General features: G+C 44.1%; 1 protein-coding gene across 1 annotated transcript in view; it reads left to right on the top strand.

Annotated features, from left to right (window-relative positions):
• sspo (SCO-spondin) overlaps window positions 1–14,378 on the top strand; it is a 95,838-nt gene that overhangs the window by 20,555 nt on the left and 60,905 nt on the right. Inside the window, exons 20-36 of the mRNA XM_041240307.1 lie at window positions 297–553; window positions 1,251–1,385; window positions 2,545–2,747; window positions 3,710–3,837; window positions 4,641–4,750; window positions 5,343–5,492; window positions 5,674–5,767; window positions 6,203–6,597; window positions 6,862–7,098; window positions 8,097–8,297; window positions 9,059–9,292; window positions 9,813–9,935; window positions 10,341–10,444; window positions 11,174–11,384; window positions 11,728–11,880; window positions 12,889–13,029; window positions 13,769–13,951. Coding sequence (XP_041096241.1) covers window positions 297–553; window positions 1,251–1,385; window positions 2,545–2,747; window positions 3,710–3,837; window positions 4,641–4,750; window positions 5,343–5,492; window positions 5,674–5,767; window positions 6,203–6,597; window positions 6,862–7,098; window positions 8,097–8,297; window positions 9,059–9,292; window positions 9,813–9,935; window positions 10,341–10,444; window positions 11,174–11,384; window positions 11,728–11,880; window positions 12,889–13,029; window positions 13,769–13,951 — 3,059 coding nt within the window. The remainder of the gene's footprint in view (window positions 1–296; window positions 554–1,250; window positions 1,386–2,544; window positions 2,748–3,709; window positions 3,838–4,640; window positions 4,751–5,342; window positions 5,493–5,673; window positions 5,768–6,202; window positions 6,598–6,861; window positions 7,099–8,096; window positions 8,298–9,058; window positions 9,293–9,812; window positions 9,936–10,340; window positions 10,445–11,173; window positions 11,385–11,727; window positions 11,881–12,888; window positions 13,030–13,768; window positions 13,952–14,378) is intronic.

The raw sequence follows: 14,378 nt of genomic DNA, 5'->3' as shown, positions 1-14,378 counted from the left end.
TAATAATAATAATATTTCAGACCCCCTTTTTAAATCATTCAATATGTTGCTTACATAGTGTAATAAGTCTCCCCCTAGCAGCTAATCAGCATAAGCTTGCTCTTTAGCTGAATGGTAAGATGTTTTTCTTTGAACTGTATGGTTTGCAGTTCGTGTCCAGCCCTTGTCTTTGCACTCAATTTAATGAACATCCTCCTTGGATGCTTTATCCAAGAAAGTGAACGTGCTGATTGATTGAAATGAAAGAGTGAAGCTCCTGTATGCACCTTGCTGTCCCTCCTTCGCTTTCCCCTCAGCGTGTGTCGTGACCGACACTGGCAGTGTGGGAAGTCCCACTGCTCCGGGAGCTGCATGGCTACGGGAGACCCCCACTACATCACCTTTGACGGGAGAGCCTTCACCTTCCTGGGGGATTGCGAGTATGTCCTGGCACAAGAGAGCGCGGGCCTCTTCACCGTCACCGCAGAGAACGTGCCCTGCGGCACGAGCGGCGTGACCTGCACCAAGTCTGTCATCGTGACTCTGGGGAACACCATCATACACATGCTGAGGGGTGAGGAGGATTGGTATTGTTGTTGATGGTAAACGCCGGGAAATTCACTTTACCCGTTTCTCATATGGGGAAAATGCTGTTTACCCTCGCCTCATTTAAGGAATAATCCTAATTTTCTGTGATAAGCAACTCCTGGCCATATCACGGGTTAAAGCAAAGGCATATTTTAATTTATTATATAAAGATACTCAGGTGCATTTAATGATGGGCAAAATCTTTTCCCGATTAACCAGCTATCTATACTACAAATATTTAATATACAAATTTAATATGGATTACATGTATTTTGTGGAAGATTGTCTCTAAATCACACTGTATTTTTAAACAGGTCTCTGCGTGATTTATTAGGATTACCCATTGCTCAAATAAAGAGGTTATCTCTTTTAGCTGCATGTTTTCAGTGTTCTTAACATAGTTCTGTTTAGTGTTACAAAGAGGCAATGCAGCTATAGTAGCTGTAGTCTCAGGTTGACAGCAGCACACATTTCCTTATGCAGGGCACTAATGTTACAGCTCCAATAGGTTTACAGTGATACATCTGAATGTTAAAATCAAATGAACAAATTATGTAAGCGTCCTCTCAAAAAGGAGTTCAGCTTTACTCAGAAATACTTTAATTTGAAAGAATTCAGAGGTGAAAAAAAATTCCCGACTGTTCCCAAGCTCAATCGGATTTGTTGTTTCCTCGTAACTCCAGGGAAAGCGGTGACTGTAAACGGAGTGGCTGTGAGACTTCCCAAGACCTACAGCGGGAGCGGACTGACGCTGGACAGAGCTGGGCTGTTCCTCACCCTCACTGCGAAACTGGGACTCACACTGCTGTGGGATGGAGGTCAGGGCAATGCACACACACACAAACCCACTGCTCTCCATTCATGAAACCACCTGCAGTGCTTAGCACTCCACTGTCAGGCCAGTGAAGGGGTGGGGTCTATTTAATTCTCCAGGTGAAATGACCCAGGAAGTACAAAAAGCATAGAGTTTTATTTAAACTAGTGTACAGTAGTACCAGATTTTACACACATTAAGGCTCATCATAATGTGTCACTTCAAGGAGCAAGTTTGTTGAGAACGGTCTTAATATATTAATGGCCAGGTGTGTTGCTGTTCTAGGATTTAAGCTGAAGCAGAACAGTGTGGTATATTACAGACTGCTGATGTTTCCTGTTGATGTTTGGGGTTATAAAAAATACAAAAATCTAAGAAATGTACAGAAAATTAAAGAAATCTACAGGTACAACCAGTTTTATAAATCTATAGAAAATTATAAAACTCTATAGCTATCTATTGAAACACATGTGATCTTGAGACATATCTATAGTAGTAATCTGTGTTATTTTAAAGAAGATATAGCCTTTTTCAACAGTACAGAATCAGAACTGAATCTGTTTAGTCTTTGGGTGGTGTAATTCAGAATGTTCGCAACAACACATGAATTCAATTCTCTTGTTAATTTTTTTTTATCTTCATGGCAACGCATGAAGCTGTCCTCATGATATTCAGAGTGGTTCTTTTCCAACTTAGAAAACAGACACAGGCACTTAAATATCCCCTCCCATAAATGACTATGAATTGAGTACTCTGCATTGGTACGGACGATTTTTTTTCCTAAGTCACAACTGCATAGCAACTCATTTCCTGAAAAGTAAACAGGTCATGAGGACAGGTCATGAGGAAAACTGTCATGACTTGTGCATGTAACCGCCCTATTGTGAACCCTAACCAATACTTTAAGCACAGCACAGAAACCATGACCAGATGAAACACAGTTGGAAAGTAGGTTGACACTTAGGACAGTCCTTTGCACATAGTGGTGAGGATAATTGCTGATGCTAAATCAGTGAGATCTTTAAACACCCGAATTGAGAAAGCTTTGAGATCAATCATATACTAGGAACTGAACAACTATTGGCCTTCTCTTGTTGGAAGATTTTCCTCTGTTCTCATGTCAGTGCTGAGTGCCTCTCCTCTGACCCTGGCTCTGCCTGCAGGTACCCGGTTGTACATGAAGCTGGACCCCTCCTTCCAGGGCCGTGTGGGAGGGCTGTGTGGTAATTTCGACGGGGACACGGAGAACGACTTCACCACGCGCCAGGGGATCGTGGAGTCCACCTCTGACCTGTTTGGAAACTCGTGGCGGGTCAGCCAGTCCTGTCCCGAGGTTCATAACTCTGATCTTCAGCACCCCTGCACTGTGAGTAGCAACAGGACCACCGTGTGTGTGTGTGTCTTTGTCAGTATGGGAGTGTTTGAGCATGTGTGTTTGTTTTTGTGTGAGTGTGTCTGTGTTTGTCAGTATGAGTGTTTTTGTGTGTCTGTGCATGTATCTGTGTTTGTGTGTGTGTGCACAAGTTTGTGTACGTGTGTGTGTCTGTGTCAGTGTTTGTGTGGGGGTGTTTGAGCGTGCATGTTTGTTTTTGTGTGAGTGTGTCTGTGTTTGCCATTATGAGTGTGTGTGTGAGTGTGTCTATGCATGTATCTACGTTTATGTGTGTGTGCACGAGTTTGTGTATGTGTGTGTGTCTGTGGGGGCCCCTGCAAACTGCACCAGGCTAAAAAAATGCTGAGCTAAAGAGGAATGGACTAGTGTTGCTTTCTGGGTAGAATGGAAAAGAGCTTAAAAAATGGATTTCTCTCTTACCCACATGACATTTGTGTAATTTGGTTTCTAGTTTTCTTCTTTCTCATTCTGTTTTTCAATCTTGTTAACGGAAGTGATAAAACAGAAGCAAGACAAAAACTGGAAACCAAAAAGATGAGCACAGGAGTAAGAGTAATACATTTTTTATTTCCATTTTACTGTAAGAACTGTCTGGTGCAAGTTTGTAAAATAACTGCTTCCATGTAGAAAGGGCTTGCGGTAATACTGCAATGCAGTGGCATCACTAAGATGTTCTTGCTGTGGTGGGTTGAGCGGGTAGGTGGGGTGGAGAAAGGCTTTGCCAGGGTCTGGTGGTCTGGGGCCCTGGTGGAGGTAATAGGTGTTGTTGATGTAAGCGTTATGTGTTGCTGTGATTTCCAGTTGAAGGGATATCTGTTCTTCACTTTATTTTTGGGAGCCCAGTGGAGCTATATTGAGGTAGTTTTGAGGTAGTTCTTCAGTGCAGTTGTTCTTTTGTGAGCCTGATCTGTATGGGGCGTCTCGTCGCTCTACAGGAACACCCCCACCGGGCCACGTGGGCTCGGAAACGCTGCAGCATCATCACACAGGACCTGTTCTCGCCCTGCCACCAGGAGGTGCCCTGTCAGCAGTTCTACGACTGGTGCGTCTTTGATGCCTGTGGGTGAGTCTTCTACCAAAGTGACGTGGCTTTAAATTAACAAGTACTTCAAGCCTACCGTATAATCGCATGTGCTTATGTAATGGCCGTGTGATTACCCTTATAAAATTTTACCATGGAAAATGTGCTTGGTAATTTCGTAGGTCATACTACGCGTAGTTTGCCATGGCTGGCCATGTTTTTTTATATGAACTATACCATTCTGGGCTTTACCATGCTTTCCTGTCATTTACCATGCTTTCACTGTGCTGCATTACACTTTGTTTACTTTTACTATGGGACATTTTTGTAAGTCTTTACGCTAGATAAGCACATGGGAAATTATAGAAATTGAATTACTGTCACAACTTACCATGCTGATGTATAGTAATGCATATTTATTGACATCTTGTTTCCCTACGCCTTGCATTTACACTTATACTTGGAGACAGGTGCATTTGCATTCTACATTTGAACACTACTGTGAAGAATTGGGGGTTGCAAACTTCACTTTCGATTTGAATGGTTATTTTTATCTCCAGGAATAATGTTTGGAGCAGCAAATATAATTCTGTTTTATTACAGAAAGTAAGTTGTAGTGTACAGTACAGCAAGATAGGATAGTAGTTTAATATATGTGAAAACAATAAAACTTAGAAATGTCATCCACTAGTTGTTTAACCATGCTGCACACTTTCTGTGCATGTACATTCACTGTAGCTCTCGCACACTTAGCGGAAAACGGATATATTAAGGCGATCGTGTTTACTCTCTTAAAGATATAGTCAATTAAAGGGTTCATCACATTACACTGTGTTTTGTTCCAGCTGTGACTCAGGAGGGGACTGTGAGTGTCTGTGCACTGCCATCGCTGCTTACGCAGAGGAGTGCAACAAACGAGGGGTGTACACCCGCTGGAGGTCTCAGGAACTCTGCCGTGAGTAACAGCTTCACCCCTGAGAGTTAACCAGCGCATCGCAGCCTCTGCACCTCTGAGGTTTCGAACAAAAATAACACATGCTTCTCATGTTTAATTATTGTTTTGTCTTCATTTCCAAATTGGAAATTGCAATGCATTTTCACTAACCTTGTAAAGCATTCAGTCAATTTGAATTTGGGAATAATTAGTAACCCTCAATTTGCATTGGTTTATATTTCGCTGACTTAGTTTTTGTTCTTTTCAGCGACGCAGAGCCATAGATTAATTTGATATGAATCGTGCAGAAAGTTTCGAACAAAAATAACACATGCTTCTCATGTTTAATTATTGTTTTGTCTTCATTTCCAAATTGGAAATTGCAATGCATTTTCACTAACCTTGTAAAGCATTCAGTCAATTTGAATTTGGGAATAATTAGTAACCCTCAATTTGCATTGGTTTATATTTCGCTGACTTAGTTTTTGTTCTTTTCAGCGACGCAGAGCCATAGATTAATTTGATATGAATCGTGCAATCTGTGTGTTTTTTAGTGATGCATAGAAAGAGAGATATGAGCTTGATAGGCTGTATTTCATGTGTGTGTTTTCAGCGATGCAGTGTGACAATGGCCTGGTTTATGAAGCCTGTGGCCCTGCCTGCACCCAGACCTGTGAGAGCCTGAGAGGACGGCTTGATCCACTCTGCAGTGCTCTGTCCTGTGTGGAGGGCTGCTTCTGTTCAGAAGGGACGGTCCTGCACGGTGAGATAAATCAGCTGTTCCATTAATAATAATACTTTCCTAGCGTAATGAGCAGTGTTGTCTAAAGCCACACTGTACAACCACAAGTGCAGATGAGCCTGGCCCTTCTGCATGAACTGGCGGGGTCGCCATGTGGTCTACATCACTGACTGGTTTGTGTTCCCCACCTCCCCCTTTGCAGAGGGCAGCTGTATCGACCCCGCCCAGTGTCCATGTGAGTGGGAGGAGACGATGTTCCCTCCAGGGGCCATGGTCACCCAGGACTGCCAGAACTGGTGAGTGAGTAGAGGGCGACCCAGAGATTCATTCATTATCATACAAGTTTGGTTCCATTTGTGTTTGAAACTATTAGAAAACAGCAACAAACATCAATAATAATAATAATAATAATAATAATAATAATAATAATAATAATAATAATACACCTCATATGAAGACTGTACTTAGGGACTACTGTAAAACATAAACTTTAAATTTGTGTCATATGTTCTATGCATGGCATGACACTTGTACACAAGATAAAATCCTCAACAGTGACTGGCTGATTTCTCATACGTGATTAAAGAATAATTATAAACACATTATCACAGCATATTGTGTACACCCTGGTGGGGACCAGTTAAAGGAAGGTCTTTCTGTCGCTCTTTGTCTCTCTCTCTCTTGGTCTCTTTCTGTCTGTCTCTCTGTCTGTCTATCTCTCTGCTCTCTAGTTCGTGCTCTGCAGGTGCCTGGCTGTGCTCGGGCCAGCCCTGTGTCCCACGGTCCCCTTGCCTGCAGTCAGAGTTCCAGTGTGTCTCGGGGCGCTGTGTCCCGTCTCACTGGGTGTGTGACAACGAGGACGACTGTGGGGACGGCTCGGACGAGGTCTGCACTGCCAGCTGCGGCCCGCAGCAGTTCAGCTGTGACAGCGGGCAGTGTGTGCCCTTGGGGTTCCGCTGTGACGGCCAGCCGGACTGCTCTGACCACTCTGATGAGGCTCATTGCCCGCTCACCCCCCTCTGCCCGCACGGGGAGTTCCGCTGTGCCAACGGGAGGTGCATCTCCCAGACACGCATGTGTGACGGAGAACTAGACTGCGGATTTGCAGATGACTCTGATGAAGCAGGTTTGTGTTCTCTTTCTTCACCCTAACCCTGGAAAATACAGTACTGGGACAAACCACTGATACAAATATGTAAAGTGCTCTGCCACTTACCCCCTTATGTCAGAAACCCATATCTAAAGGAAAGGCAGACTTACAGTAAAGTCAGCTACAGTTTGTAGTAATGTCTTTCTGATCTGCTAAAGACACAGCCATGGTGTGCTGTCTGTCTGTCTGTCTGCCAGCCAGCCAGCCCGGTCTGTGACTGTGTTTCCTGGTTTGTTTCAGACTGCACCTCGCTGTGTGGCAGCGCAGAGTTCCGGTGCTCGGTGGGCAGGTGCATCTTGTATCTGCACCGCTGTGACGGGCACGATGACTGTGGGGATCTCAGCGACGAGCGCGGCTGTGTGTGCGCGCCTGGGGAGTTCCAGTGTCCGGACCACCGCTGTCTGAGCCCAGAGAGGGTCTGCGATGGGCAGAGAGACTGCAGCTCTGGGATTGACGAGGCTGTCTGTCAGACTGGAGGTAAGGGATTAGAATTATGTCCACTCCCCACTACACCCCCTTATAATGAAATTGGCAAAAGCAACAACACCTTTAACAAGGAAATGTTCAAACAGTCATAAGGAGGTAAGGGATCGGGGGGGTTCCACCCTTATAAAAGTTTACCCCATTATTTTTGCACTGTAATTTTGCAGTTTTCCCATGCTTTTCCCATGGTTATACTGTGCATTTACCACAGCGTTTCTTCACAATGCTTATAGTAAGTATGCGTTACCATGCTTCCACTGTGCTTTCTTACCCTTGCTATGCTTTTAATTTGATAAACTTGTATAAGGGTAGTCGTGGCTGTTTGATATGTTCATTGGTTACCTACACAGTCCTGAACTGTGTTCAACATGTCAAAATCATATAGAAAAAGCTCCAAAAACAAGTATTAGTCTGCAAGTTTATCTTAACCTTATTTTGAGCTGCTACAGAGATTGTCTGTGACAGTACTTTCAGTAACTGAGGAAGCTTGTCAACAGACCTTCAGAGTAAGCAGGGTAGTACTGTAAGCAGCAGTGAAGTAGTGTGAAGAACTGTATGTGGGGTGCAGTCTTTGCTGTTGAAAATATTAAATCCACGAGACTCTTGCAAGTAAAATGAAAGTCCCCTTTATTTGGAAGTGTTAATCAGCATGCACAAGACAATCTCAATACAATTCTGCAAATATGACAGTCAGAGGGATACAAAATACTTTCTCAATACAGCTCTGCAAATATGACAGAGTCGGAGAGAATACAGATCAGTAAAACAATACGTATCCCGCAGTGTGAGAGTATTGGACCTCTCACTAGCACTCCTTCTCATTGACTACCCACAACCAGACACCAATCTGTGTACTCTATTCGCTACTTGGGTGGAGATATGCAAATTAGCTTAATATCAGACTCTTAAAGGGGTATTCTATTTATCAGATAGCGGTTCATTACAGTAGACAGGTGAAGGTGCTAGTAATGGTGTTTTTTTTTTTTTTTCAGTTATTGTGACCTGTGCCCCAGGGCAGCTTGTGTGTGGCGATGGTTCCTGCCTTGGCAGAGAGAAGGCCTGTGACGGAGTGCCAGACTGCCAAGATGGAGCAGATGAGAGTGACTCTCACTGCCATGGCGTTACCACGGAGCCTGTTGCTATGACTACACCAGGTTCAATTGGGTCCATCCCACGCACTGGCCCCAGCACTGGTAAGGATTGTTAACCCCTTATAAAAGTTTCCCACAGTAAAAACATAGCAATGTTGTAAGAAATCTCAGTGAAATGGTAAATGGTAAATCATAGATGAACATTGTAAAGCACAGAGAGATACAGTAAAGCATAGCAAACCAGTAAACTATGGTGAATGCATAGTATAACCAAATGCAAAGCATAGGAAAACAGTAAAATTGTCATAAAAATTTGCAGTGGTAAAGATTTATACAGGACATCTGGTGAGAGGTAGTACCTGTCTGGCAGGAATGATACCAGAAGAGTTCAGCGACATGCAAGGAGAGGGATTTCAGTCCTCAGATCACATATCAAGTGTCTCAGTAGATCTCCCTCTCTCTCTCACTGTACCCCTCTGTGTCTCACAATGTCTCTCTCACACACTCTGTCTTTCCTCCTCTATCCCAGGCCATTGCTGTGATGAGTTCCAGTGTGATAGTGGGGAGTGTAACCTCTCTCACACACTCTCCCTCTCTCACTTCCCCTCTCTCACAGTGTCTCCCACTCTCTTACTGCACGCTCTCTCCCTCTCTCCCAGGCCCCTGCAGTGATTAGTTCTAGTTTGCTAGAGGATAAAATTGTCTCCTTCTTTCATTCTCTCTCTGTCACACATTCTCCCCCATTCTACACTGTCACCCCCTCCTCCCTCCCTCTCTCCCAGTTATAGTGTGTTAGTGGGGAGTGTAAAACTCTCTTTTTCTCTCATAAAGTCCCCCTCTCTCTCACACTCCCTCTCGCCCAGGCCCCTGCAGTGAATACGAGTTCCAGTGCGTTAGTGGGGAGTGTAAGCCGCGGGCCTGGCTGTGTGACAGTGAGGCTGACTGCGTGGACGGCAGTGATGAGCAGAGTTGTAACCGGACGTGCCGAGCCGATGAGTACCTGTGCCAAGGCAGCGGGGAGTGTATCCGTTACGAGCAGCTCTGCGACGGCACCCCACACTGTCGAGACCATTCGGACGAGAGCTTGGACAACTGCGGTGAGGGAAAATAACAGTTTTTTTTAAATATGCTCAGGGAGAGTCACTGGCTAAAATAAACTCAATGTTCCGAAGTGTTTTCCCTAGAAGAACTCAAATGTAGTTGGTTCTGGACATGTCTTACTGTTATGGATTGTACACATGCAGTACATTTATAAGTCACATCCCCCTTGGAACCTATTAGCAGCAACTACACATAATGTCACTGAGAGTGTTGCTCTCGCACAATGTCAAAGAATTTGAAATGCTTAAACCACAACAGAATTTACATAAACAGATTACATATGTTAATATCAGCTTTTTGTCTGTTTTTATTTCGATTTAATGACTTAAGTGTTCGGTGACTACTTCTAATCAAGTTGAGAGTGAACTATCTCTTGCAGATTTTGTATGGCAGACACAGCAAGAGCGTGCGAAAAGTACCCTTTCAACTTGATTTGAGGTAGCCACTGAACACTTAGAAATATACAGTACAGGTACATAATTAATCATGTTCGCAATGCTTGTTCCCCAACTGCAGGTTCCACACAGATCCCTCCATGTCCTGGGAGTTTCACCTGCAACAACCGCGTGTGTGTGAACACCTCGCAAGTGTGCAACGGTGTGCCAGACTGCCCCCAGGGAGAGGACGAGTTAGCATGTGGTGAGTGAGAAGATAGAATTAGGACAGGGGTTAGGATGGGCTACACAGAAAGCGCTGAGGGTATAGAATAGGTAACCTAGCCATGTTGTTGATGCCTAGTCATTTGGGACCATTAAGACATAACTTAATAACGTTTTTAGCTCAATCAGCTACTGGAAACCGGAAGAGCACTGATAGGCCGAATGGCCTCCTCTTGTTCACAACTTTTCTTATGCTCTCACTATATGTTCTTATTATAATAAATGTAAGAGTTTAAATTCCTAAAATAAATTGACGTTCCCTGTAGACCCACAATAACATAAATGTTTGGGAATAATAAGAAGTCATGGTTTCAATTATACTAACTAGCACTGAAGCACTAACACCAGAATCACTAACTGACATGTAATACCTGCTGTCTTCCAGATGCAGGCACTGTCACTACTGTTTCCCCAGGAACCAAGAACACGTCCACCAGCCTCTGCCCGGAGTATACCTGCGCTGATGGCAGCTGCATCACCTTCAAACAGGTCCAGACAGCAAACGTGCACATATCTAGAGAACTGATAATCCAACTGTGATATTCGTAGGTTGTGACTTGCTTTAACACAAGTTATTGAGAGTGTCATAATCTGGGGCTGTTTGAGAAACATGTTCTTCTGTCTGTCCCTGCATTTTCACATTACATTTTACATGGTCATACGGTGGATGTAGGTCATGCTCATTTAATTTTCCATGATATTGATACAGTAGCGCAGTTTTAAAAAGTATTACCGTACCAGTTAGTTAGTGGTTCAGTTATCAGAAACTATGTATTGATAGCAGTGTTTTCTTGTTATGGGGAAACCTAGTGTTTGTATTGTGTATTGCACTTATTATTCTTCAGTACACACTACCGAAAGCGTAGCCATCTTGAGTCTTTGACACAAGTAGTATAAACACCAGCAATCATTCTAAGAAAAGACTGGCTCTGTTTAGCCTGGAACAAAGAAGAATTAGGGGGACTTGACTGAAGTCTTCAAAATCTTAAAAGAAGTTTCCATAGTTAACCTTAACCAGTACTTGAAGCACATCACAGAAACCGGGATCAGTGGGCACACTTAGACTAAAGTCTTGTTGTCCTGAAATAACAGGTTGCACACTGTCACAGTAATAATAAATCTAAATGACTAAAGTAATTGGTGTTACAGTGTGAGTGTGTGTGGGGGTATTTTCTCAAGTGTGTCGCTCACGTCACGTCACTCCCCCCCCCCACACAGGTGTGTAATGGGGTGGCTGAGTGTGCTGGTGAACCCATGGATGAGCAGGGCTGTGGGGTGTGGGAGCCATGGGGCCCTTGGGGTTCCTGCAGTGAGACGTGTGGGACTGGATCTCAGAGCCGTCAGAGACACTGCAGCCAAGAAACACTGCTAAGACACTGCCGGGGAGAGGAGGCACAGAGACAACAGTGCTTCAACATGGCTTGTGCTGGTGAGTGGGGGGGCAGTGAGATAATGAGTAAAGGGCCAGGGGTGTGGGACCATGAGTGGGGTACAATAATAAGTGTGGAACAGTAAGTGAAGTGCAGTGTGTGTGAGACAGTGAATGGGGACAGTGAGTATTGGACAGTGTGGGAAAGAGAGTGAGTGTGGGACAGTGAGTTTAAGATGGTGAGTGTGAGACTGAGTGTGGACAGTGAGTGAAGGACTGTAAATGTGAGAAAGTGAGTTTGAGAGTGTGCCATGTGGTTCAGCACACTGACTACTCAGAAATCATTTTAACTGAATTTCAAAGCCTCTCTCTCTCTCTCTCTCTCTCTCTTGCTGGCCCTCAGTGGACGGGGCGTGGTCGCCCTGGACTACATGGTCTAACTGCACACGGGACTGTAGCGGGGTGGTGATTCGGCATCGAGATTGTATCCCTCCACAGAACGGGGGCCGCCCGTGCAGCGCCCTGCCAGGATCCTCTCCCTCAACCATGGAGATCAGTACGTCACGCGCGTTCTTAATAAAGAAGGACCAATAGCTTTAGCCATCTACAATGACAAACAAGACACAGTTAAATTGACAGACAGTACAAGACTCACGGTTTCTCTTTATTCCTCACGGTCAGTCTGTAATCATAACGGAGGAACAGATTACTGGAGCCACTTCCCCTAAATACCCTCTGTCACGCCCTCTTTTGGTGGCGCGGCCAATCACGTCTCTTCCAATCCGTGACTGACACATCGCCTACCTAATTAAGGTGCTGACTTCTGGTATCGTGGCCCTGCCCCCTTTCAACAACCAATCTCTGTTACTTAGTTGAACCAATTATTGGCTTAATTAGTCAAGATTAACAGGTGTTCCATATCTTTAGTCACTGATGATGTAAAGACACTTATAAAACCTGCTGGATAGGGGCTCTGCAGGACCAGGGTTGGAGACCTCTGCTATAGAGCATCAAAGTTTGTTAGTATAACTGCAGTAGGGTTATTGTTTAAAGCAGGACAAACGATTAATTGTCACAGTTAACAGTTGACATTAATATGTTACTCATATACTGCATTCAGTAACCAATAATTCAAAATTGAGTTCACTATTTGTAAGTTAAGTGATTGGATAAGATCAAGGGCCACTCTGTCCATGTCATATATTTACTGTGGAGCAATTTGTCTGCTTAGTGGAAAATATAGGCCTAAATGTTAAATTTTGCATATAATATGTGCAGTGTTATATAGTTTGTGTCTGTGGTAAATGGTAAGTGGTAACTGTACTGCACTTGACTGTTTCTACTGAGGAACATTGAAAGGTTGTCCTCCTAGCGTCTGACATTAGTATCAGATAGCAAGCTCTGTAGTTGAACTGTAAGATGTTCATCTTTGAACCGTGAGGTTAACAGTTTACATCCAGCTTTTGTCTCTCCATTCATTTTATTGGGCTGAGAAGCTATTTGAATGCCATGGAACTCTTCTAGAGTTTGTAGCAGTGACTGCACACCCTCCTCTCCTGTACAGAGCCGTGTCACCTTGAAGGCTGTCCCAACATCACTTCCTGTCCTGGAGACCTGGCGATGAGGTCATGTGCTCCCTGCCCTTTGACCTGCGGAGACCTGGCCATGGCTGTTTCCTGTGAGAAGGAGAGGAGCTGTTTCTCAGGTAAGGAGGTGGTCACACCAGTTACACCTGGATCTGTGTGTTCATCTGACTGCACAAGTAGGGGTGGCTGAATCGGCTGAGTTGCAATACAAGTGGTCTTCAGTAGATTATATGTTCTTGTCACCATAAACTAGGGCTGGAAAGTGTGAGGTTTTTAGTGTTATTGGAGGACAGAAACATGCCACTGCACCCTGTGTTTTTATTTTTTTTATCTTTTTAAAATGAATTTGGTTTATAATAATTTAAAGACATATAAACAGCTGACCACACCTACCTTTGTATTTGTTTTGTCAGTATCGTGGTTTTCAAAGTCCTGCTGTGGAGAGATATTGTGAAAGCGGGCGTATGTGCTTCACACTTTATTTTTAGTTTTCCATATATCTAGAGAGTTGCTTGTCCAAAGTGAAGAGACTTGCTAAGGACTTTCTTTAGCACAAGCTGTAGAATGTATCGTAATCTAAGGGCACTGATTGATTGATTGATTTTTTGATTGCTCGCCCAGTGCTCTGTGTTTCCAGGGTGCTGGTGTCCGGAGAGTCTCGTGATGGACTGTCAGCAGTGCTATAATAATTGAATGATTGATTGATTGATTGATTAATTGCTCGCACCGATGCTCTGTGTTTCCATGGTGCTGGTATCCGGAGGGTCTCGTGATGGACTGTCAGCAGTGCTATAATAATTGAATGATTGATTGATTGATTGATTGATTGATTGCTCTCCCGATGCTCTGTGTTTCCAGGGTGCTGGTGCCCAGACGGTCTTGTGATGGACTCTCGGCAGCGCTGTGTCCAGCCAGAGGACTGTCCCTGCGAGGTGGATGGGGTGCGCTACTGGCCTGGGCAGCTGGTCAAGGTGAACTGCCAGATCTGCACCTGCCGCAGAGGGAGGGTGGAGCAGTGTCGGCACAACCCTGAGTGCTCAGGTCAGTGACAGCTCTGTTGTACTAGAACCAAACTAATTCTAGAAAATCAACTTCACACTATAATGTACTGTCTAAGAAAATTAAACCATCTACCTCATATGGTATAAGAGTGTTGCCTCGTTTCCAAAAGAAAGGGTCAATTGTACATATAACTTAACTTAATATAACATAACTTTTAAAACAGGAGTTTAGTTCTGGTAATTCCCAAGGAAGACTGTATCACTGGTATTACATTTCAGTGAAAATTTAAAATGTGGATGTAGCTTTAGGTTTTTGTTCACCTGCTCTGGGTTTTCCCTTGACCTTTGTCATAAATGAATAGTTTGTTATTTTAAGATACCATATTTCAAGTACTGTCCCTCAGCCCTGCTGAAGGCCCTCACAGTGGAGAGATAATGAGTGTGGTTAAACTGTTGTGTCTCAGTGT

This window comes from Polyodon spathula, chromosome 3 (assembly GCF_017654505.1).
Source record: "Polyodon spathula isolate WHYD16114869_AA chromosome 3, ASM1765450v1, whole genome shotgun sequence".
NCBI classification, from domain to species: Eukaryota; Metazoa; Chordata; class Actinopteri; order Acipenseriformes; family Polyodontidae; genus Polyodon; species Polyodon spathula.
Note: the sequence above shows the minus strand (reverse complement) of the source record. Positions and strands in the feature narration are given on the sequence as shown.